The 25,327-nt window shown below is 31.2% G+C and overlaps 1 protein-coding gene across 6 annotated transcripts in view; it reads right to left on the bottom strand.

The window, feature by feature from the left end:
- The window catches only part of LOC143239572 (protein FAN-like), a 192,302-nt gene that overhangs the window by 28,067 nt on the left and 138,908 nt on the right, over nucleotides 1-25,327 (bottom strand). For all 6 annotated transcript variants that reach the window (XR_013021244.1, XR_013021243.1, XM_076480767.1 and 3 more), the window contains 7 exons: nucleotides 24,367-24,434; nucleotides 23,493-23,560; nucleotides 16,497-16,558; nucleotides 12,581-12,642; nucleotides 2,313-2,369; nucleotides 1,363-1,498; nucleotides 284-322 (listed from right to left, as the gene is read on the bottom strand). Coding sequence is in view for 4 of the 6 variants with exons in the window: in XM_076480767.1 (XP_076336882.1) it covers nucleotides 284-322; nucleotides 1,363-1,498; nucleotides 2,313-2,369; nucleotides 12,581-12,642; nucleotides 16,497-16,558; nucleotides 23,493-23,560; nucleotides 24,367-24,434 (492 nt within the window). In the remaining 2 variants the exon portion in view is untranslated. The remainder of the gene's footprint in view (nucleotides 1-283; nucleotides 323-1,362; nucleotides 1,499-2,312; nucleotides 2,370-12,580; nucleotides 12,643-16,496; nucleotides 16,559-23,492; nucleotides 23,561-24,366; nucleotides 24,435-25,327) is intronic.

Raw genomic sequence — 25,327 nt, 5'->3', positions numbered from 1 at the left:
ATGCAACCCTACTGCATAAATTCAACTGCAATACTTTACTTCACAGTATCTACATCCATCCTATTTATAACTCCTCCACAACATTATCCAATAACATACTGAATTATCTTCAATAAACAATATACTGTTTCTTTTTAACTTCAAAAAAATGTTTAGTAAAATGACAAACTTAGTCAGCCAGAAACAAAATCATACACAAAGAGAACTTGTAAATGGGTTTTTGTTTTAAGTGTTGTATGACCTAACTTTACAGAACTTTTAGTAAATAAATAAATCATCTTACCTGGACTAAAAGCCACATCTGTTACCAGAGCTGTATGTACTACAAATGTAAAGCAACAATCATAAATCATTCTCACTCTTGCTCAGTGTGAACATGTGTCAAACAAAATATTTTTCATTATTTAGATTTTGTAGTATGAAGTATTAATTCTAGAAATAAATAGCCTTATATCACAAAATTTAGTTAGTTTGTTTTTTATTTAACTGGACCTTTGCCATATCACATTACAGCTTCTTTAGGAATGCTTCATTGAAACACAAACAGTAACTGACAGTACAATACTTTAGCTGGTTACAATAACAGGCAGGAAGACAATAATTTATAACATGAGAAAAAGTCTAATTGATGGTGGAATACACTACATATTTCAACAGAACATTGGTCTGTCTTCTTCAGGTACGTACACTACCAAGCAATACAAAGACAAATAAACACAGAAATAAAATGTGATGGAAATGGTGACAACAGATGATAGACTATAGGTATAGATCAAGTGTATGAACAGTGAATATAGTCTGCCAAATAAGGCTAATGTTGCTAAAGCCATTAATTACAATTTAGTAACAGATAAGTTACTTTGATGATTTCTATAGTTTCTAACCAATCTTTCTGTTGTTTTTTTTTTAGCTGAGGGTTGATGTAGAAAACGTATTTTGTGACCTGTTTTATACTGATGATGTGTTAAGGATATAAGTGGAAATCGCCTATACGCATCTGACCTTTGTGTTTTTGCATCTTAATTTTAAGAAATGTGATCTTTGTCCCATTTGTCATGTGCTTTGTATTTGTTCTTTTAACACAAATTCTCTTGGGCTAGATAGTAAGATACTAATTTTTATGTGAGGGTTTGAATACAGTTTTTACATCAATGCTCAAGTTAATAAAAAGGATAGTAATCTCATCAGCAATTTTTCTGGCATAAAAAGAGTGAAATGAATTTGTTACATTTTTCATTTGTTGACAACTACAAGGTTAGAGCTGAAACAAAATTACTTTGATGTATTTCTGATAATTAATTGATTCTCAAATTACTGAACAAAATTTCTTGAAAACATTTAACTTTTGTTTATAAATCTTACTTGTAAAGTTATCCATGAGACTGAAAGAAGACAAGTTCCATATGTTAATATGCCCATCAGTTGTACCACTGACTAAAAGAGTGTTATTTCTGTCCAGAGCAACACAGCTGACCCCAGCCTCATGATCAAGTTCTGCCTACAAAAATTGAACATTTATACTCAACGTAGGTGAGTAGGTTTATTTATCTTACACACTGATTTCTGTTTGTTTATAGACACTATATTTGTTTGGAGCTCAAGTTCTGATTCAGATATAAAATACAATACCTACACTATTTCAGCAGTTAGAACTAGTTTACTGTATTTTACAAGCTAAGGGTAATTTGACTAGCACACACAAACATAGAAGAAATATAAATTGATAAAAATCCTACAACCCAAGCACTTTTAAAAGGTAGACCTTTCTAAAGCACTCAGGTTATAGAGTTTATATCTATAACTTACTGAACTTGCATGCCTTTCTGACATCATGTAAAAATATAAATTATAAGATCTCAAGCATTCAGTAACTGTCTTAAACTGCATTAATCCTATAACTTGCAATGCGTTTCATAGAGTTTTTAAAATACATTTTCCTTAGCTACTTACATATCAAATTGCTTGTGGATCCAAAAACTTTGTTGGTTATAAAATCCCATAAAAATATGTTAAAAAGACTTCTAATACTACAATAACTCTCACTAATTATTGCTGGAATTTTAAGATATTTTACATAGAAAATGAGTTACTTCTCCAAATTATTTTGTTCACTTCCTTATACTGAGTGTGATAACAGGAATAGAAAATAATAAAATATAAACTCATATATATGACATAAAATGTGGATCCCATCTGTAGAGATATAAATGCAAGTTGGTAATCTGAGAATTACAAATCAAGTCTGTGACACTTAAAGTGCTCATTTAAAGATAAGCATATTCTAATGCCATAGGTATGTTTATATGACTTACCAATAAGTCAGCTGTGGAATGTGTGCGGAGACTCTGGTGGGGACCATAGTGCCATACCTGTAAACAAATTTACCAGTATAAAGTACTTACGATTTTCAATATATCTTCCCTGATATCTATTTAAAATAACTTCCTTACCAAGACATATATACTAATAAACTTAATCTTCCACCTACAGTTATTTTTTTCTTGCAATAATCATCAACCCTCTCACTGCAGGTACCCTTTACTGCACATAACATACAATGTTTTAGTGCTTTACCTTCAAAATGGTATTAAACAACTTTATGTTTAAGTTATATCAATTAATATAGCATAAAATTTAGCTAACTATCTATATTTTATAATATATATATTTTAAGCTATTAATTTTTATGAAACAGTTTGAAAAAAAATCCTGAATTTGCTTTAGAATGATTCACTCATCTTCTCCAGGTAGCTTCTCAACCTACCCCATAAAATCATCATTACTCAGAAAACCTATAATTTTTATAGTCTATTAATATTTGTAATGTATACTTCTGCCCGATTCTTCTTTGGCATATATTTGTTTGTTTGGAATTAAGTGCAGAATGGGCTGTATGTGCTTTGCTCACAATTGGTATTAAAAAAAGGTTTCTAGTGGTGTAAGTCTAAAGACATACCACTATGCCACTGGAGGACATTCTGATATATAAATACTATATATTTCATCATAATTTGTACAGATGAGCATTGTATAACTTGATATAATACTGTATTCAGTTTCACCCTTTTCTTAAGAGAATTAAAAGTTTTTATTATAATCTCCAAACATCACACATAAATGTATGTGATTTCATTCATCTTTTCTGTTTTTTAATTAGTAGCTTGTAACAGGTGTAATTTTCTGATTCCAGCCTGTTTTGAGGATTAACGTTCACATATGTGAAACAATAAAACAAATTGATAAAAACTTCTGCATGTACTTTCTGTGTCCTTTTGTGAAAATAACAGGTGTTTTCCACCTTCCATGTTTATGGTATTGTTTGAGACTGTGCAGGTTTTTGTATTTTTCTTATAGCAAAGCCACATCGGGCTATCTGCTGAGACCACCAAGGGGGTTCCAGTCTAAATGCAGCTTTTAAATATTGTTGCAAAATATTCCTTTAACAGCTTCCTCATCATATTTAAAAAAACACAACAGAATTCTGTCAAGGTTAAGTGTCTTTTTGATTTTCATGGATCATTAACTTCTTGTATCCATTTCAACTTCAACTTTCATTTTCATACAGTACTTTCCAATTATTACCTGTAAGTTCATTAGTTGTTTCTTTCTATTGCTCATCTTTCCAAATTATTTACCAGTTTTATATTGCATTTCTTTTCTGACAGTGTTACATTAATCTGTGTATTCCTTCTGTTACAAATTAATCTAACCTATTTTATTATTTGTCATTTTTTCATGAGTACTTTCTTTTTGTGATAAGTTTCCCCATTTGTTGTTCTTTACTTTGTTAGCTATTTCCAAGACTATTGTTTATGTTGTCAACCTGTGCTTCCTAAAAAACAAAATTTGCCTAATAAGCTATTATTTATGAATTGAATATTATTATTCTTGTTTTTAGATGATTATTGAATACCTTTTGAATTATTTTCCTCATGAGTAGAATAGGTTAAAAATTTACTGATAAAAGTATGAATCTTTCTAAACTATAAAAAAACTACAATATACACATAAAGCATGTATTCTACAGAAAAACACTGGGGACAATCAAGATAACTGTTTTTCTTTCTCTCTTTTATTTCAGGTGTTTTCTCTCAAACTTGTACAGGAGCTGTCTACATTACTTGTTTCTAATTTTGATAGAATAGAGAAAACATGGCTAAACAATTGCTAACTGCAAACTTTCAGGACACTCTAATAAAATAGTGGGAGTTGATCATCATTTGCATAATGCATTCATACCATTAAAGCAGGGAACTTTTTTTTTTGAAAGGAGAGGGGGTAACAGGGCTCAAAATGAAAACCCTCATACTCACAGTTAATGCTTAGATTATCTTTAACCAATGATAACCTGAAGTAGTGCAATGAGTAACCTCAAGACCTTATTTTAAAAGCAGACCATCTTGATTTATTTAGTGTAAGGCATTACAGGGATGAACAACTATCCCCTTCCACTTTACCGATTCTGTCCATGGATGGTATGATCTAGGATAGGAAAGTTTATGAAGCAATGGAAGTTAAAGCATGAGTCATCATGGCTTTACAATGCAAATTTCTGATTGAAGAACACCTGGTGAGGCACCACTTGCCACAGAGCAGTATCTCTAAAAAGAACAAATGAAGCAAAATTGTGTGAAATAAAAAGAATGTATAAATATAGATTTACCCAGTCAAAGTTGCACTGATGCTTGAACAGCCACAGGTGAAAAGAAAAACCTGACAAAGAAGAAATCATGATATGGTGTAAATAATGGGAAATGAATGTATTAGGTGTAATCCACATGCCTAACTGTAGGATTTGCTCCAATGGCTGACGAACACGAGATGTGAGGTAACAGGCGAGGTGTCGAATCTGATGAGAAAACATCCTGAACTGAAACCAAATGAATCAAACATTGAACTCATCTGGTAAGGGTAGAAGGGGATAGATCACAAATGGGAGAAGACTGCCAAGTGATAAAGAGTTGGGAATGGGTAAAATGGAAGGACCTGTGCAGGCAATATAGCAACAGTAGGTAAAGACTAGACATAGAAGTCTGTCCAGATCAAGAAGAGAATAGATATGAGAAATAGAAGGGAAAAAGGCAAAAAGAGGAGTCTCCCTTCCTAACTGCCAAGGACTTTGGGAAGAAGAAACAATGTGGATAAAGTAGAAGATAGATGTGGTGGTAAAGTGTACATGAAAATTCAATGGCCAACAAATCAGACATTCAATGTCCACAGGTAAAGAGGAGAAGGAAATATGTTTTAATGGGAGGGTTAAACATGGAGCATGAGCAAATAGGTTCAAATTGTTCAAACCGACTGTAAAATACCTTCCATTTGTACTGATACACATCTGTCAAAGAAGAATATATAGAACAAGTCAAAAGGAAAGTTACTTGATGGAAGACACCTGATCTCCTTGCCAAGGACCACATAAAAGCCAGCCGAGACAATGAAGGACATGAGAGGTAGATATAGAACTGGTGGGTGAGGATGACAAAGAAGGGGTACCAAAGAAAAAGTTGTAGTTGGTTTAAGTGTGAAAACCACAGTTAATGTGACAAAAATAAGATTAATGTGGCCCCAATACAGGAGTTCCAATATATGAAAACAGAGATCTTAACTGGGTGCCCCTTTGTGATTGATATGCGCTACCATCATAGACGAAGCAAGTAATTCAAAGTCCAATAGAGAAACACAAGGACATTGACTGCAAAGACTGTTCATCAAAAAACCAACAACCCATGCAACCCAGCCATGAAGGGATGCATCCATAAACTGATGTAAATTTAGTCAAGGTGAAGGAAACAGAATATGTCTGTCAATGTATGGGCCTTGTTCAACCACCAAAGCAGATCATCCAACAGTGTATGGGGATGAATAATAGGAGCTGCCAAGGGATCCTGAGCAAGGTTCCATTATTTGTGAAGAGCCCACTGAAAGGATTGCATATATATAAATATATGCACAAATGAGGAGGACCAGTAATGCCAATGAAAGCAAAATCTCCAAAGTGATAGAACCTCACAAGCAGAAAGTAAGGGAGATGAAAGGGCATGGAAAACTAACAATTTCATGGAACAAAGTTGTAGAGAAGAAAGTTGGGCCTGACTGAGATGTGTGTCAAAAAGGATACCTAAATAAACAAGATATTTGGTAAGATAGAGAAAGGACTTCTCCAATTTGATTAAACAGCTCACCTGAACAACCATGTGAAAAAACTGACAAATCTGGTAATATGACTCCAGCTCAGACTGAGATAAAAGAAGCCAGTTATTCACATAATGGTGGAATTGCAACTCCAGAGCATGAAGATGGTGAGCAAAGCTCTGAACACCTGAAAGAAAACATAAGAGGCATCAGCAAGCATAAAAGGTAGGGTGTGAAACTGGTAAGCCACCCTGTGATGGAAAACAGAGAACACAAACAAGAATGTGTCAAGATAGGAATACGTAGATAAGCACTGGTGAAGTCCAGTTTCGTCATCCATAAGCCCAGAAAAACACCAACTGCTGGGTGAGAAATGTAGGTCAGTTGAATAAATCGATGACCTGCCTCCAATCTCTGATTTTCTTGTGAACAACAAAAAGATTGGAATAAAAATCTGAGGAAGTATGTAGAACTGGTTTGATTGCTTCTTGAGATAGTAGGTCCTGCTCCACCTCCAAGAGACACTGGCTGATTGTTTGATCCCAAGGCATACAAAAGGAAATAGGTATAGGTAACATAAGAGGTGGGAAAAGAAACAGGATTACAAATCTGTCCAATAAAACTTAAAGAACCCAATGATCCTTGATGAAAGAATGCTACTGTTGAAGAAAAACAGCAAGTTCAGCTCCCACTGGACCAGAACCCACCAAGTAGCTATTGATACTGTTGGCAATGTGATGTATGTTGTTGAAGAAAAGGCAAAATGAGGGAAGGGGAAGAATGAGAAACTATAACAGGTACCATAGTGGGCTATGAGTGAGAAAAATAGGCAACAAGATTGGAAAAGGTAGACTAATGTTGTACTGATGCAATTTGTGATTCCAAGGACTCAGGGAGTAATGCTGCAGAAAATGAGGTCAGATGTAAATCCAAAAAATAAGATACTAGTAAATGGACACAAGTTAAGGTTGCATCATGAATGAGGAGGTAACAGAGAAACCACATAAGCAAAGCCAGAGCTGAAGACAACAAATGAACTAACATGAAGAAAAGAAGAAAATCCTTCAGGATTTCGTTGGAGAACCTCATAGAGGAGATGGGTGGTACAGAGATACCACAGAAGAGTTATGAGGGTAAGACATGGCAGGAAAACTGGTTTTGGGTAAGACTTACAAGAGAAATGTGGATGGCTATCAAACAGGTAAAAGAGAACCTAACAGTTGTTGGTATAGAAAAGGACAGTCTGCATGATGATATGTGAGAGCCAACTGATTAAGAGCTCATGAGGGGGGGGAATGCTAATCCTGTCACTTAACTGTAAGAGAAACTGGGCAGTATGTACCCATATATCTGGAGAGGGGGTAAATCAGATATGTGAAGATTGGTCATGTAGTATGGGAGGATGCAGTTCAGAGAAAATAGGGTAAAGAGAAAAAACATCATATATATGAGAAATAAAATCCAAAAAGACTGTAGTAGGTATAACTAACTTTTCAAGAGGGGCTTGAAAAGGAATGGCATAATCATGAGGTGAAAACAGGCAATCCAAGACTTTACCAGCCTTAACAACTTCAGCAAGTTCAGGAGGAAGTGAAGTAAGGTCTTGAGATAGAGATTGACCCATGTAATGTTCAGTCTCCTTGCAAATTAATGCTAATAAATCTCCCCCCAGGTTGTCTGCTCCTGAGGCCTGTGACATAGCTTTAGTCACTGGCATGATCCCTGAAATGGCAACACAACTTCCAAATTGATAATTAAACAACCAAATATTAAAATTATTAATAACAAGGAAACTGTAATAAACTGGGATTCAAATAAAGTGAAGAAACAGTCTTAATAAACTTGAAAGTAATTTAAATGAAAACCATTTTGCAAATATACTAAAGATGAATGTGTAACCAACAAAGGATTACGTCTGAACACAAGCAATGCCAGATGAAAAGTGATATTTTAGTACAGGTATATAGAGGGAGTCACATGTCATGCTCCTATTGGTGGAGAAGTGATGCATGATGATTTCCATGAGAAACAAGTTTGAATCATTCGACTCCAGTAGGGAAGGGGAGCAGAAGGCATGTCCCAAAAAACGTTCACATATAGAGGGTAGCATCAGATGAGAATAATGGAATATCATATTTGCACTCACAGAAATTCCAGCAATTTCTCTATTTCACTACTGTTTTCATGTGCACTCTGTTTCTCATAAAGCCTTCTGTGAAATGAGTGGTATCAGAAGCATATATCCAAAAGTCACACTAGTGTAGTAACAAGCAATTCGTTAGGCCACACCTCTCATTTGAGATAATCTATACAACAAAGCCAATATTATCTCATTACAACCAGGATTTTCGTCTTATCTCTTCCATATTGAGTTTCAAACATCATAAGGTAAAGCTGTAATGATTAAACATTTTATATTACAAATTAATTGATGTTACTGTGTTTGACTTTGGTTACATTAAAACTAGATGAACAAACAAACTAAATAAAGATTTAAAACTCAATGAAAATATAAACCAACTTCATTAACACAAAAAACACAACATAAATCGTGAAAACATTTGGTTACAGAGTAACTTTTAAAAAGTTAACACATATCATCATTGCAAGAACAAAATATTACAGCATCTAGTGTGGAGGAATTAAAGTGTAATTAATGAAATCATATTACATTATCAGAATAGACCTTCTAGCCTTATTCTAACCCATACCACAAAGGGTTGCAAACTTGACAAGATAAAACTTCAATTTTCAAAACTTTCATTTTACAAAATTAATTAATGTTATTTTAATTTCTGCATTATGTGACATGACTTCAAATGCAGGATACTTGGATAATATTCAAAATACACATTTCTATTTTTGCTAAGTTAGCTCTTGTCTCATAAACAAAATTACTTGGCCTTGGTTAATCTTTCACTTTATTAGTTACAATGTGTTTTAATAGCTGGGTAGTTAACAATCTAACACCTATGGCTTCAAAACTGCTGTAAACACTCTTATGAACATGAAAAATAACAGTCTAAAAAGTGTACACAGTATTACTGCAGCAGGTGACTGTTAAATGTTTGAATCTTTAACTGTTTCTAATTTTCCTATAATTCACAAGCTTAAGGTATAACTTTTGAAACTGTGGCAGTGTACCTGTTGTTTAACATAGACATAAGGACTCTTTCATCAATATGTTTGTTACTTTATGGTAACTAAATACAGATTTAAGACAGGAAAACAGCATTAATTTGCACATTAATTACAAACTGTACTAACATGAAAAGTTAAGTCTACATTTCAGCTACAAAACCTTTTCTTACAGTAAGAAATGACACCATAAAATAATATTTCTGAAATACTATAAGCCAAAGCTTACAAAAACACATTTTTCTTGTAATGATAGGGCAAGCAGCTCAAAAGTCATTAGAATCACCACATACTTTAAAAGTTGGTTTGAGGCATGTTAAAGTTATGCTACATGCCTCACAGGAACAGGATGAGGTTTTGAAAGTTATATGCCCCTTGTTTATCTTTATGAATGATGTAAACTTCAGATGTAATGAACATTCTAATGTAAGCATACATTATTCTGCTTTAACACACAGTCTTCAGTCATACAAAGCAGATAAGTAATAAAAAGGGATATAGTAATATGCTGGTATTGACCATTAAGTCAGTAAACTAATGACAGCCAGTATTCAGAAAATACTGTCCAATACTGAGCTGATAACTCTTCATCCTGTCCTCATGATTTGCAAGTTCAGGGGATGTATGGAAAACATCTGCTGAAACAACATTTACTTTTGTGTACAAAGACAAATAGAAAATATTTCTTGAAAATGTGATATGTATCTATTTTCTTCAAGATGTACAATAGCTTCTTTTCTAGCATAGAAGGCATGGTTTCCTAAATTATGATTTTTTCTCTCCAAATGAAAATATAATATAGATCTTGCCCAACAAGATTCTTTTGACTATGCTAACAGTGTAAAGCTATTGTATAATTGACTTGTTCATGTTGTTTTGCTGTAGCTTATGTTTTTGTTAATTAAAGCTTTACAAAATTACAGCATGCATGATTTTTTTAGAAATTTGCTGCTTGATCTGTAAGACAATATTAAGTACATTTAAGTTAAGCTTACACAACAATAAATATTTTATGCTTAAAGTTTGGCCTAATCTAAAACCTAGTTTTATTATTTGAACACTATGGTTGAAATTAGCATTGACTGTTGTTATTTGGAGGATGATACGAGAATTCATACATCTGTCCTGGCTTCTCTTTATCTGGAAGCGAGTTCCAAGTTACACATAGCAACTGATAGTTTTTTTATAATACTAGTATCTGTTACTGACAAAAATGTTGTATCAGTACATACCTAATAATAACCAAGTAATGTTTTAAAACAGAAACAGTAAAGGGAGAATAAGTGTGGAAATATTATTTAATAGTCAGATTTAAAATGTAAAAAACTATTTTTCATGACAAATATCAAAGTTAATTGCTCTAACTTATTTTAACCTTTAGCTAAAATATATTTTATTTTACTCACTGGATAAACAACTAATGTGTAAATACTACACACACACACACACAAAAAGAGAGAGAGAAAGTAATTCTGGGTGTATCGAATTGCATAAAATGTTTCTGAGTTTTTAAGAAATAGGCATTTTTGCTAACAGCTTGGTTTGCCATCCATTGTTATACATGATTTTGGTACTATATTAATCTGAAAATATGAAGTATATTGCACTGTAGATTACATTGTCAGTTGGGTAATATATGATCCTGTAAGTACAGACTGTAAATACTATGAGGTTAAAACATATATTGATTTCCAGTTAAACATTGTCTTTTTCCTTTCAGGATTATTGCAAGTATAGAAGTTTCTAATAAACTTTTTCCAACCCTCTTGCCACAGGTAGGTCAAAGTACACTCTCTTTTGGAGAGTGACATTCAAAATTGTATATGAACAAACAAGGCATGAAAGTATAATCAACAGATCTAATTTTAATATAAGTTCTGGGTTTATAATCGTATAAGGAAATATTTAAAAACTCCTCAATCTCTCCTATTATGAGAATTGTGATATACATATATTCTTTAGGTATTCTCTCTTCTCTAATTTATTTATCAACCCTCTAAGAACTATGGTATTTAAGGCAAACTAATTTATAAAATAATATATATTACAAAGGCAAAGTATAATTTTTATAGCTTTCAGTCTTATTTATTTACAATGTCATAAGCTAGAAAAATCAGGCCAATTTGCCACCTACAACCTGTCACATCCTCTCACACAATTTCCAATTGTTCTCTGTGACATTTTATACTGTATTACTTACAACCAACAGAAAGCCTGAGTTTTAATCTACCAAATGACATGTTGTATTAAGTTGTTTTCTCAACAAATAGTTTCTATATTACCCAAAGTTTAACAATTTCTCCAGCAGTATCACACCAAGTTAGCTGACTTTTTAAATGTTATTATTACATAGTTAGAAAGCCAGATAAATTAAAATAGTTAAAGGACTTTGTCTGCTTTCAGCACGTTATAATTCTATGTAATTAGATGCATCACTTAATGAAATAAAAATTGTTTAGTGTAATAGTGCCATTATATAAAATGTGTTTAATTTTCATTGACAGCAAAAAATAACAGTAAATTGGCAAGTATCATATTTTTTGTTTGTCATATATATTCTTTAATTGCTATTCTAAAACTAACTAAAATGTAAAAATTAGAAACTTATTGTTTTATACAAGGTTAGATTAGGTAGTATAATGAAAAAAACGTTCTCTAAAAGGTATGCACACAAACACTCGTGCATTATGTAATTCAATACAGTAACTTGAGGAAAATAAAACAATAAAGTACATGGGTTTGTTATGGGTTTCAAATAATTTAGGATAATCAAATGTAGCTTTGTATTGCAACTGCGGTTATTCTAGAAAGAAAAAAGGATAATTTAGATGTACTTCATATTTCTTTATGGTGTTTGCAAGATTGATCAAATTGACCAAATGAGAAAATAATAGATAAATTACAAAGTTTATTGTAAAGAAGATGTTTGATATTCAGTTAGAGGTTTTAAAGATTACACAAATTAAATTTGACAATTTTAAGGTGAAGAAACTATGTTTAATCTTAACATGAAAACAAACTTTGCACTAAAAACAGTCAACATTTTGACTCCATAAATTCAAAGACAATTTTTTAGTAAAAATACTTAATTAACAAACCTGATATTTTGTGTACAAAAGGCTTAATATTTACTGAAAACTTGTAAGATTTTGTGAAGATACGGACAAAATATATTAAAAGTTATAGTCTGAAAACTTTGATGGTCACTTTGAAGTTATGAATTCAGTTGAATTGGCCATACCCATGGCATGAAGGTAAACGGAAAGTAAGGTAAAGCTTTATCTTAAAAAATTTGAGAAAAACAACTTACTTTAGCTGAGGAGTCTGACGATGCTGTCACCAAAATATCATTATTCCAACAAATATCTGTAACTGAAAATACATAAGAAATTAAATACCTGTGTTAAATAAAATCTATACTTAACATTTATTTTACTAGTTGTCTTAAGAACGGTTTGTTTACTGACAACTAACTATATTTCTTCCCTTCAAAATAGTTTTTAAAATGTATACATATTGCCATTATTGCAGCATAGAGTGGCATGCATTATTCTATCAAGATGATGTATTTATTTTATATTTAAACAGCAGAATTACAAATTAACCCTCTTGCTACAGTCATGTCATCACTTTTTGTTAATTATAATCAACAGATACCCAAGTTTTAACATATTATATAAGATTGTTTTTTGTAAACAAAACTGTCAATTTGACCTCCAGTTAAATATTTTTATTGTAGAAGTCATATACACAAACTTAAATTTCTAAATGCTCTCGTTGTATAGTTAGAAAGCCATAAAAATTATACTACTTATAGGACATTGTTTGTTTTGTGCATATTATTTACTCAAATAAATTTATTTAGGATAATACTACCATTAATATAAAAAGTAGCCTTAAATTGCACCAACAACAAAAAATATTTCTTGTTTTTCTCGTGTTTTATTATTATTGTATTATTTGATTAAATACATTAGACTAAATAAGATGATAAAAAGAAAAATCCACCTATTACATAATTCATAATGGTAGCATAAACTATACATTTGCCAAATGATTTACAATTTGTGTGGTGGAATTCTTAGTTAGAGGTAGTTCCAAAGGCAGTAAAACAATAAAACTAAATATGAACAAATATATACAGTTACAAGTTTTAAACTATTTAGGGTAAACAATCAGGGTTTCATATTACGATTTACAGTCATTTTGGAAAGAAAAAAGGATAATTTAAGTTTTACTTTTATGGTGGTCACAAGGCCATCAAATCAACCAACCTTGTACAGAACTAGGATAGAGAAAATAATATAAAATGTAGAATTTGTCGAAATAAAAAAGTGTAACATTTATTAAGGATGTTTAAAAGATTATGTAATTTAAATTGGAGAACTTCCACACAAAGTCTATTGAAGGCCCACAGCAAGAGAGTTAAACTAAATTTACCATTTAGTATGCTGAATAGTAAATCTTAGCTAATTAAAAACAACAACAACAAAAATATTGAGCAAGGTACAAAATATAATTCAATCATACAATGATAATTTAATTATATTATAGAAATAAATCTGATATGCTATCATCCAACCCAGATCCCTACTATCATACTACCAGAAAGCAGACATATCACAACTCATAGAATTCAAAGAATAATTACATATTCTTTAAATGAAACATTAAATGACCTAAAAACATTAGCTGTTTGTTGGTAATAAGTGACCAATCAAGTAGTTTTATCTGGCACTATGATTTTTATGATTGATAAATAATTATAAATATACCCAAATGTGGCATTTTGTGTTGAGAACCCACTACTGATATTAGCACATATATTTTTGTCATTTGACAGAAAAAGGAAGGGGGAGATATCTCAGAATTTACAAAAAAGAATTTTCAAATTTACTTGACTGTTTGACATATATTTGTTTCTTTAAAATCTTCTAAACGTTTTTTTTTCTTTGGAAATTATGTACAAAAGCAAAATAATTTGTTGTTTGTACCAGCACTTTTTTGTGAAAATTTACCATCTGGGATCAAACTATTACTCTTTACCACACATGGGTCCAAAGGTCAGTTCATTGCATTTGTTGAGTTGCTTTCAAAATTTTATTGAACTACTATTTTATGAATTTATTCAATAAGTTTGGTATAAGACTAAGTTATAATTCTAATTTTAGTGTTAGATATCAGTTAATTTCTTAATTTAAAAGTAAATATTAAAAAACACAAACATTGATTTTTGCTTGTCACATGGCATGTTGAATGCAGCACTAGTTCAAATTATGATTGTGATGTCAAAATACAAATTCTGTAGTTTTGTACCAATTAGGAACTCAAATTACCAATATTAACAGGTTAGAATATAAAATAAGAACCCCTATCTCTTCTATTTTCTGAGATATTGATTATATACTAAATCAAACACAGTGGCTCCATTCACCTCTTTCTAATTTTGGAAATGCTTCCTTATATACACTTACTTCTGCCCATGACATGTGAATAACAAATTAAAAACTCAGAATGTCCCTCAACTGGCTTTCTCAGCCATTTTCATGCATTATGACATCACTTCATTCTTTCAACACAATTCTTTAAGCAGTTTAAGTCTTACATCTGCTCAAAATTTCATCTTTTTTTTATACCAAAATACAACCTAATTGTTAAGTCTGATAAATTACAGTAGAATTCTGTGGTATCAATACAGTAATTTAGGATTTTTTTGGTTATTTCAAATGTACATAAAAAACTAAAAAAAATTTATTTAATTTCACAGCCTCCATATGCAAAAATTTACAAGGCTTAGCAACCTACAACAAGTAGTAAATGAGCATAAAGGTTGTAACTAGAAGCGATAATTATTTGCTTTACTTCTCTACTCCCTGTTCTATGCTTTAACAAAAAATTTAAGAACTTATTTGCAAAGAGTAATAATGTATACACATAAATAATATATAACAATTGAAATGTGACTGTATTTTTCCAAGTTTGTTTGTTTGAATTTCAAGCAAACCTACACGAGGGCTATCTGTGCTAGCCTTCCCTAATTTTGCAGTGCAAGACTAGAGGGAAGGCAGCTAGTCATCACCACCCACCACCAACTCTTGGGCTACTCTTTTACAAACAAATAGTGGGATTTTCCCTCACATCATAATGCCCCCACGATTGAAAGGTATGACAGGGATTCGTACCTGCAACACTCAGATTACAAGTCAAGTGCCTTAACCACCTGGCCATGCCGGACCTGATTTTGCAAAGTACTAGTCCACTTAAACACAGTTAAGACAGATCATTTTGTAAAGACTAAAGGTCAGTTTTATATTCTTAAATATGGTAACATAACGGAAGGTGTACTGCATCATTGGAACCACTATATTGTTAGCCAGGCACAGCTGAAAGGTCATTACAATAAAATAACAGATTTATGTTATTTAGACTAAACATTTGTGTTTTTGTGTTATAATATTTTGTCACTCTAGAACAAGAAAGGGATAATTTATACACATATATTTTCTCTCTCTTTTTTTGTGGTTATTTTGATATTGATCATATCTACTGTACCCATACAGAGATTCATTAGTACAAATAACCAATAATATACAATTTTTGAATGTGAAAACTTGAAAATTTTATGATGCATAAAAGTATTTTTAATATTAAAATAAAAAATACTTTGCATGACAGAAAAAAGGCAAGAGAAAAACACTGCTTAAGAAACCTTAAAATTGAATGTTTAAAAAAATCTGATATTTTGCATATGGGAGCATCATAATGTTTACTGATAAGCTCCCAAATTTTATGAACATACACTTACTACCTTAAAAGTTATAACATGAAAATTATAATAAGCACAAAATGGTTACAAGATCAGTCTGGGACCAAGCCAGTATTGAAATAATTAAGATGTGGTACACAAGAAAAAAAGTGTTTGAAAATATAAGCATATGCTCCAATGTACACTAAATACAATGAAACATTAAATTGTGACATTTAATATGTACTTTACTAATGCTATGTGTAAAATACCTGTTAAAAATTCATTAACAGTATTTCCAACCATTTACTCTGGCCCATGTTAATATACTGAAGTGCAACAAAGAGAAGTTGGTGCAAAGTAAGGTACAAAACTACACTTTCATGAGAGTTGAATCTAACTGTTTATGCAAATAAATTAAAAATCTCACATACAGCACTTCAAAATGCCACAACACAAATGTTTTTATAAATAAGCTTACCTGCATCGTCATGTGCCATGGTGTTTTCCAGAACTTTCCCATACTCTATGTTGTATTTGTACCTGTTTGTGCAAAAATAATAATAATAATAATTTATAAAAATAATATAATTTTAATAATTGTATGACATAGGAAGATAAATTATAAGACCAAAAGTGGAAGCACTGTGGATATAATTATTTTGTGTTTTGTGATAAATATATAAACACAAAACTATACTCTTCTTAAAACTGTTAAAAAGGACCATAACATAAACTTAAGAAATCAAGAATATTATGTGAACTACATATTACAAGTCTGCACATATCAAATTAAACCTGTATGCATGTTATTGATCTACAAGGGGATCTTAAATTATATACTTTTGTGAGCTCTGTTAAGTTACAAGCAAAACACCATGACTTCACTCCCACATTTCAAGTAAAGAATAAAAAAATTACACACTTATTTGAAAATCTTTCTATGCAATTAGCATGAAAGGATGCAGACATATACCAAAGTTCAATGTACATACAAAAATAGTCTGTCAAGGAAAATTAGGTATTGCACTTGTAAACTTTCTCAAAATCTGAAGAAAATAACACCAACAAAAAACAATTTTCAAGTATGTCTTTACAGAATTGTTTCTGAATTCAAAATTAACAGATCATAATGATATCTTTAATTTCTATATCACAATGAGACCTAAAATAGAACAGTAAGAGACACATCTAAAAGCCACAATACATCTTGGACAAACATACCAACACATCAGAAATAGAGACAAAATGTTTATTTTAAAGTAAATGTTTTGTCTCTAACAGAAGTAGGTTCAAACAGTAAATCCTAGAAAAAATTTTAACATGTCAGCACATTAGATATATGGGCAGAATGTTTTCAATAATCAACTAATCTTTAGGATCCTCACTTAGAAGAGACACAACTTTGCACCAAAACATTATGCCATCATAATATGCATAATATGTTCAATATAACACACACCTATTAGGTCTTAAATTAATTTTATATTTTTTACCATGGTGTGCTGAAAAATATAATAGGTCTTCAGCTCTCTGAATATGTGTGAGATTCACAAACCTGCAAGACAATCCAATTTAAGGGTATCAGTACTGAATGATGGAACTTCCAGGCAAATGAACAAATCCAAATAAAGTTTCTTGATATAAAAATAATAAACTCAAGAAGTCAGTTTAAACTGAGATTAATGTCTGACATTTAAGGTCATTTTAACTGTAGTTCGGATTACATCTGAATGTCTACAACAAAATTCTTTGAAAGACAGAATCAATAACATATCCTTAAATATATACACATGTATATATTAAATCACACGAATAAGTTAACATAATGTTTAGGGACAACAAAGGACCTGTTCACCCATCATGGTTGTCCCATCCTATAAGCCAAACTCAAACTATTAAAAACTTTTTAAAGCCAGCCCTTATCCTTTATATATCTACCCTAACAGGCTTTCCTTTAAGCTCACTCAAGTGTACTTCCTCCACAACATCTGAAAGCAAGTCATTCCATAAGCCAACCAACCTATTTTAAAAATACAATTGTTTCAGCTGAAGACAGCTTAAACCTCACCTAAATCTTATATCAGTGTCCCCTAGTTCTATAAATCTTGCCATTAGAATCTTAAACACTTCAATCAAATCCCCTCTAACTCTTCTTTTTTAAACAGAAAACAATTTTAAAGATAATAATCTCTCCTCATATGACAAACCCTCCATCCCAGCTACCATTTTAGTAACCATCCTCTGAACTCTTTCCAACAATTCAATGTCTTTCCTAAGGTATGGAGCCCAAAACTGAATACAATATTTCAAATGTAATCAGTTATATACATGTAATGAAATTATAACCTCTTCAGACGTGTATTCAATATTTCTGTAAATTAAACCTAAAATCCTATTTGCCCTACTATTAACAACAGCACAATGCTTGAATGGCTTTGTAGACTGATTGGCTATTATACTGAGAATCCTTTCCTTTATAATAATGTTAAAGTTATTCCCATCCAAATTATACTTATAATTCAAACTGTAATAACTCACATGCATATCTTGCATTTATTATAATCAAAACCTATCTGCCATTTATTTTTCCAACTTACTTAAAGATCTAAATCCTTTTGTGAAGCAGCAGCATCTTCTTCACAGCTAGTAACACCCAAGAACTTGATATCATCAGCAAATTTAAGTAATTTATTGGCCATTTCTTCATCTGTGTCATTAATGTAAATCAAAAAGAATGACCTAAGCCTGAGCAGTGAGATGTTCCACTTGCAACATTATTCAAGTTTGAGCAAACTCTGTTTACAAAAACCCTGTTTTCTTCCATCAAGCCAATTTTCTATCCAATTAGGTAACTTATTCACCAAATAAGTTATCCACATCTATAGGGATAAGTTTCTTTAAAAGCCTTTTACATAGCATCTGGTCAAAAACTTTTGAAATTCCAAATATACCAAAGCCACATCATACCCTCATCTACACAAGCAGTAATATTTTCAAAGCATGTCAAAAAATGTGTAAGGAAAGACTTTCCCTCAGTGAAACCATGCTGACTATCCAATAAAATTCTAAAATCCATTAAATGACGTGGTAAAGTATCTTTTATTAGACTTTCCAAACCTTTTCCCACAACTGATGTAAGACTAATAGACCTGAAATTACAGGGACAACTTCTATTACCTCTCTTGAAGACATGAGAAACATTAACTAATTCCGTCATGTTGGTACTTGTTCAATATTCAAGGACTTACAAAACATTGTGGCAAATGCCTGGTATATACAATCCTTGACCTCCTTTAAAACCCTTGGAGAAATATTATCTGGCCTAGGAGCCTTATTATTCTTTAAACTTACCAATTTTATTTTAACAAGCTCAGAATTTATGCAGTTGTTTTGTTCAAGTTTGTTTTCATATATCAGTTGCTCTAGATGAGGAATACTGTTTAAATCTTCATTAGTAAAAACTGAAGAAAAATCAGAATTGAATAAACATCCTTTATTATCCCTCAAGAGTCCAATCCCCAACCTAATATTTTGTTCACTTTTAATGTACTTAAAACAATCCTTACCATTAATTTTTATGTTATCAGCCAAATTTTTTCATGCATCCTATTGGATGTTCTAATTTCCTGTTTGACCCATTTTCTTGATCTTTTATAATCTTCTGTAATACCAGTCAATTTAAATTTTTTCAAGCTGCAATGCTTTTCTTTAATTTCCTCTCTCATACTCTGTGTGAGCCAACCCAGTTTTTTACTTGCAGCTACCCTTTTCTTTCTGTACGGAGTGTATTTGTTTAAAATATTGAAAAATTTTCCACACTTGCTCCATGTCTCCAAATAACTCAGTTGCCCAATTCATAACCGATAACTCTTTTATAAGCCCTTCAAAATCTGTTTGTTTTTTTAAAATTTGGAATCAAAATATCACTATTCCCGATTTCCATATGCAGCAAAACATCAAACTTAATACAGCAATAATCACTTGTACCTAGGTATTCCCCAATTTCCACTCTCTCAACTATTTCTACATCAGAAGTTAGCAATGAATCTAAAATAGCATTATTTCTAGTAAGCCCCTCAACCAATAGGTGAAGGAATCCATCACTAACACTTTCCAAACACCTTTCTCCCTCATGGTTTGACTCTAGTATTTTGCAATAAATGTCTGAAATTAAAATTACCCATAATTATGACTTCATTAACAGATTGTATCTTAATCTTATTGTAAAGTTTCTCACTAATTTCATTAGTTTCATCTGGTGGTCTGTAACAAATACTTATTTAAAGCTTATTCCCTTAATATTCACAAACAGAAACCCTACTGGATTCAATCTTCTTGCTTTTATCTTTAATACCCTTAACTTTAACGGGATGTAACTCACACTTTACATACAGAGCCACTCCTTCTCCTCTCTTTACTACTTTGTCCCGATTTAATAATCTATAACCATGTATTTCAAAGAAATGTCAGTCATCAAAATCATCTATATTTAACCATGTTACAATTATTATATCAAAATCTTCTACTCCTACCAGTGCCTCAAATTCATCTATTTTATTTCTTATATTTCTAGCATTACAATACTAGCAATTAAGGCTACTTCTATAACTACGTTTATACTGGTTTCCTATGTTAAACTTTCTTCTACATTTCAATTTTGTTTAATTTAGTTTATTTTTGCCCTCACCAATATCTCTTCTAGTTTAAAACCTCTCTTACATCTGTGTTAATAGTCCTATAGTTAATTTGCAAACATGTCAAATTCTTTTCTACTTAAATGTAAACCATCCATTCCAAAAAGGTCCCTTCTCCTACTGAACTGATCCAACCAGCTAACCTGCTCAAATTTACACAATAATTTCAGTTTAACATTTAGTCCCAGTGACATACTCAAAATTTCATCTCCATAATTTATTTTTGGGAGTATTCTTGATATAATTAAGTTATGACTCTTATCTTTAAAATCCTTTAATCAACACCTTGTGCTTATTAATCAGCTCCTCTAATTTACTCTTCCTTATGTCATTATCCCCTACATGCACAACAAAGACTGCATTCTGAGTGATGACGAGAAAACCAGCTAGTAGAGAAATATATATGTAAAAACGGCTGGTTTGGGTTGAGGTGACCTGATGATGACCAAAGAAGGTCGAAATGATGTTCTCTCCTCGACATAAAAAATTTTCTAAATCCAAACCAGCCGTTTTTACATATATAAAGACTGTATTGTTACCAGTCGCCTGCATTAGATCTCTTGCTCTGTCAGTTGTGTCTTTCACCTGTCCCCCAGAATAGTATAATCTTACACTTTTCTTCCTACTTACCCCACAGACCATTCTATCCACATGTCATGTTAAGGAATCAACTATAAATACAACCTCTAAATCTGTAATCCATATCCTTCTCTATTCCTTTTGCTTTCCTTCTTTCCAATATTTCCTTATCTATGTAAGTCAACAGCTGAAATCTGTTGCTCAACAGAATAGGATTTTTACTACTATGTTCACTACTTTTAACCCAATATACTACTCTTTCTAACTTCCTCAATGCCATTGATAATCTTAGTTGATGCCTCACCTGCATGTAAAAACTTAAGGTCCTCTTGAAATCCAATCATAATTTCCAACAGTTTATACTTCATTTATCTATTTCCTCAACTTTAGTTAAGACAGCCTCCAAGTTTTCCTCCAAACTGCAAACTCTACTAATTAATTCAATATCCTTACTACTAGCTTCCTTAAAAATGCATAATAATCCAGAGTTGCCAAATAAAACCCACCTACTGTACCTAACAAACTGGGTATGCTTAACTTCTGAACAAGTCTTAACCATTGTATTTGTTGTGGAATTAAAATAAACACTTGAAAATATGATTAAATACCAGTAGCCTGTTGTTAACACTGTTAAACGTAAGCTTGACAATTAAGTAGTTTTTAAGACTGTATTTATTAAATAAAAACATTGAACTTAGTTTGTCTTACAATATCACTGCAAGTTATATTATAAATAAGCCTAAAGAACCATTATGCATACTAAATCTAATCTAACATTATATTACATGATAAATTGCTAAAATCTAAATTAAAGTTGTAAGGAAAGTTAGTAAAAAAAGCTATGCCACTATACAGTAGTTCTGAACACTGTTTGGACAAATACCAGGTCATAAAACATTAATAATTTGAGGTAAAGTTTTAGGCCTAGGACAGTGGTGGACACATCAGAGATCACTGAAGGTCCAAATATGAATGCCAAAGTTTGAATGTTGAGACAACAAGGAAATATGATTGGGAATCCAGTGGGCAGTTTAATACAATATTGTATGTTGTAACGTTAATGTTGTAAGCATAATATTGTGTTTAAAATTAGTCTTGATTAGAATTTTTAGTTAAATAAAAAATGTGCTTACAGTAAACCAAAATTGCTGGGGGCAAAAATACAGCTCTTATACTCTTTAGTGTCTACCACTGGTCTAGAATAAAAAATTATTTATAATTTTAAAACTTTGATTATTAGCTTTAAAGAGATTGAATGGCCCAGAAGCTGCATTTCCAAATCATCTCATACACAAAATGTACCATTTAAAATCTCAGTGAAAGTTCATAGTTCATTTACTTATAGAATGTTTTTAGTCACTTTTTTTAAAACTTAAGCCTAATTTTTGTAAGATAAAGTACATAATAATATTTATTTTTATGGATCAATACTGTGTACTTTTAGAAATTCAGATTATCAATTTCCTTTAAGAAAGAATTTAACAAAATTTGAAATGTATTCCAACATATCAGGAAATGTAACAAAAATCTCAAAAAGAACCTTACATTTTGGTACAATTTTATTTTTATAGAACTTGATCAATTACAATGAATGCATTAAATGATCAATCTGCATATAGTTTTGGCTTTAATGAACTGTTTTTGTTAGTTTCTAAATTGGACAATGTTTAGACTTTTATAATAAGACTTTCTTCGGGTTGACCTGAAGCCAAAACAAGGCCATGTCTACAATGCTTAAAATACATTTTAAAGAATACTGCTGAATTTTATCAGTTAGTTAAGACTAATTACAACATGGAAATCACTTTGGGTATTAATTCAACTTTTAAATCCAAGCATTATTAATTAAATAATCCATTTATTATTAAGTTATTATACTATGCTTGTATTTCATACATAAACATTTCTGTTTAACAAATTATCTAAAGTGTAATCCATTATATGCAAATGAGTCAGAGATCTAAATTTGTGTAACTTTTTGCATTATTGACACAAAATGAAAATAAACCAACTTTCTCAAATAGCTTCCAGTTTCTAAAAAAGAACAACAATGAACCAAGCACTGTGAAAACTCAAGGAACATGTTTAATGAAATTTTAAAAATATGTAGTAACAAACAAAAACTGTAAAATAAAAACCTCTTAATATTATTGATACAGAAAGAAAATTTATTTTGTCTAAATAACAACATGACTACTCACACATAATTATCCCATGAACCAACGACAATTGTTTTTCCATCCTCCATTAAATAACATGAAGAAAGAGCCTGAATGATAAAAATAATATTTCATTTTCAAAAAATGAAGTGATCCAGCTAAAATGAAAGTGAATCATTTCATGTCATATGCAAACAAAACCAAAAAAACAACAAAAAACATTATACACAGAAACCACAATTAAACTTCTAATAATTTCAACATTCCATTCTTATTACGTGCTTTCAGCAAGAAAAGTAAATTTAAAAAATTCAAACTAACTTTTTCATGTAAGTTAATTTCAAGAATTATCCTACTGGTTATACTTATAAAACCCAAACATTAATGAGAATACTATTAAAAACATTCACAAACTATATGATTTGTACAATCACTACAAAATACAGGGTATTCGGAAAGTCACTGTGCACATATATATTTATTAACAGACATGTTTCAATATAGAATACAGGAGGTAAATATAAATGACAATTATAAACAATGTTGAAAGTGACTCCCGTTGGCATCAATACAGGCCTGGATCCTTCTTATTTTATTTCTAAACATCGCTATCTGTTGCTGGCTTGAAATAGACTGAATAAAATATGATTACAAAACTGCACAGTGACTTTCCAAACACCCTGTACTTTCTACACTTCATTATTAGGAGGCCAAAAGTGGTTCCAGCATTATGTCATGCAAAAAATAAAATGCAAGCTGAGATCAGAATTATAATTCTCATGAGAGTTAAGTATTCATTATTACTCAAGATAGACTGAATTTGAAATTAATCATCTAACTTCAATCCATTTCCATCATAAATAAGAAGGTATCATAGTTTTTTCTTGAAACTCTAAATATAATGAAGTAAACTCACCATATGAGAAATGTTGATGCTACGGAGTTGCCTTTTCTCCTCTAACGAGTACATCTTTAGTAAGCTGTCTAAACAAATTAATCTAGTATTTACTGGATGCAGAATGAAGATCTTTCATATTAGTTCTAAGCCTGATATAATATACTAGATATCAAGATTTTATTGATGACACCTGCCTGAAGCATACAAGTGGAGTGTATACAAGTCTCATACTGAAATCTCAGAAAACAGTATGAAACATCATCCATTTCTATACTCCAGGCAGTTGTATTCCACAAAAACCTGAAATACAACATGGTGACATTTTACTAAAAACTATAACGCATTCATGGCACATAAAAAAATACAAAGTTTTAGGAAGAATTACAGTGGCATTGTATTAAAGCAATAGATTTATTAAACATATTGAAAAAACTGTATCACTAGACTTCTCTGGTAAAGCTTGATGAAATACCAAATTATACATAAATTAAAATTTAATAACCATAACTATGTGTAATGCTAAATCAACTCTATTCAGTGTTATTAGTAATAGATATGAATGCATTATTTCAACTAACTTCTTCCAGAGCAAATTATTAAAGAAATGCCTTTATGAACTGTTTTTGTAATATTATATAATGGGCTATCTGTACTCTGTTCAGTAAGGGGAATCAAGTCCTGAATTTTAGCACTGTAAGTTTAGAAACCTACTGGTGACCCACCTTTTATACACTTCAGTTGCTAAAATGAGTTTATGGGGCCAAAGTTTGGTCTTAACAGTATTTTTCAAAATAAAGATACATCACAAACTAAAAAGACAGCTTAGGATCACATGACAACTAATTTTTGTGAAACAATTATCTTCAAATTAGCATTTTTGAAAAAGCTATATAGAGAAAGTAATAAAAATAATGATTTACTGGAAAATAAAAAAACTCTTAATAAGAAAAATTTTTAAGTGATTTTTCACTTAGGACTC

Source organism: Tachypleus tridentatus, chromosome 13 (assembly GCF_004210375.1).
Source record: "Tachypleus tridentatus isolate NWPU-2018 chromosome 13, ASM421037v1, whole genome shotgun sequence".
NCBI lineage: Eukaryota > Metazoa > Arthropoda > Merostomata > Xiphosura > Limulidae > Tachypleus > Tachypleus tridentatus.
The sequence above is the reverse complement of the archived record's forward strand: the minus strand, read 5'-3'. Positions and strand labels throughout refer to the sequence as shown.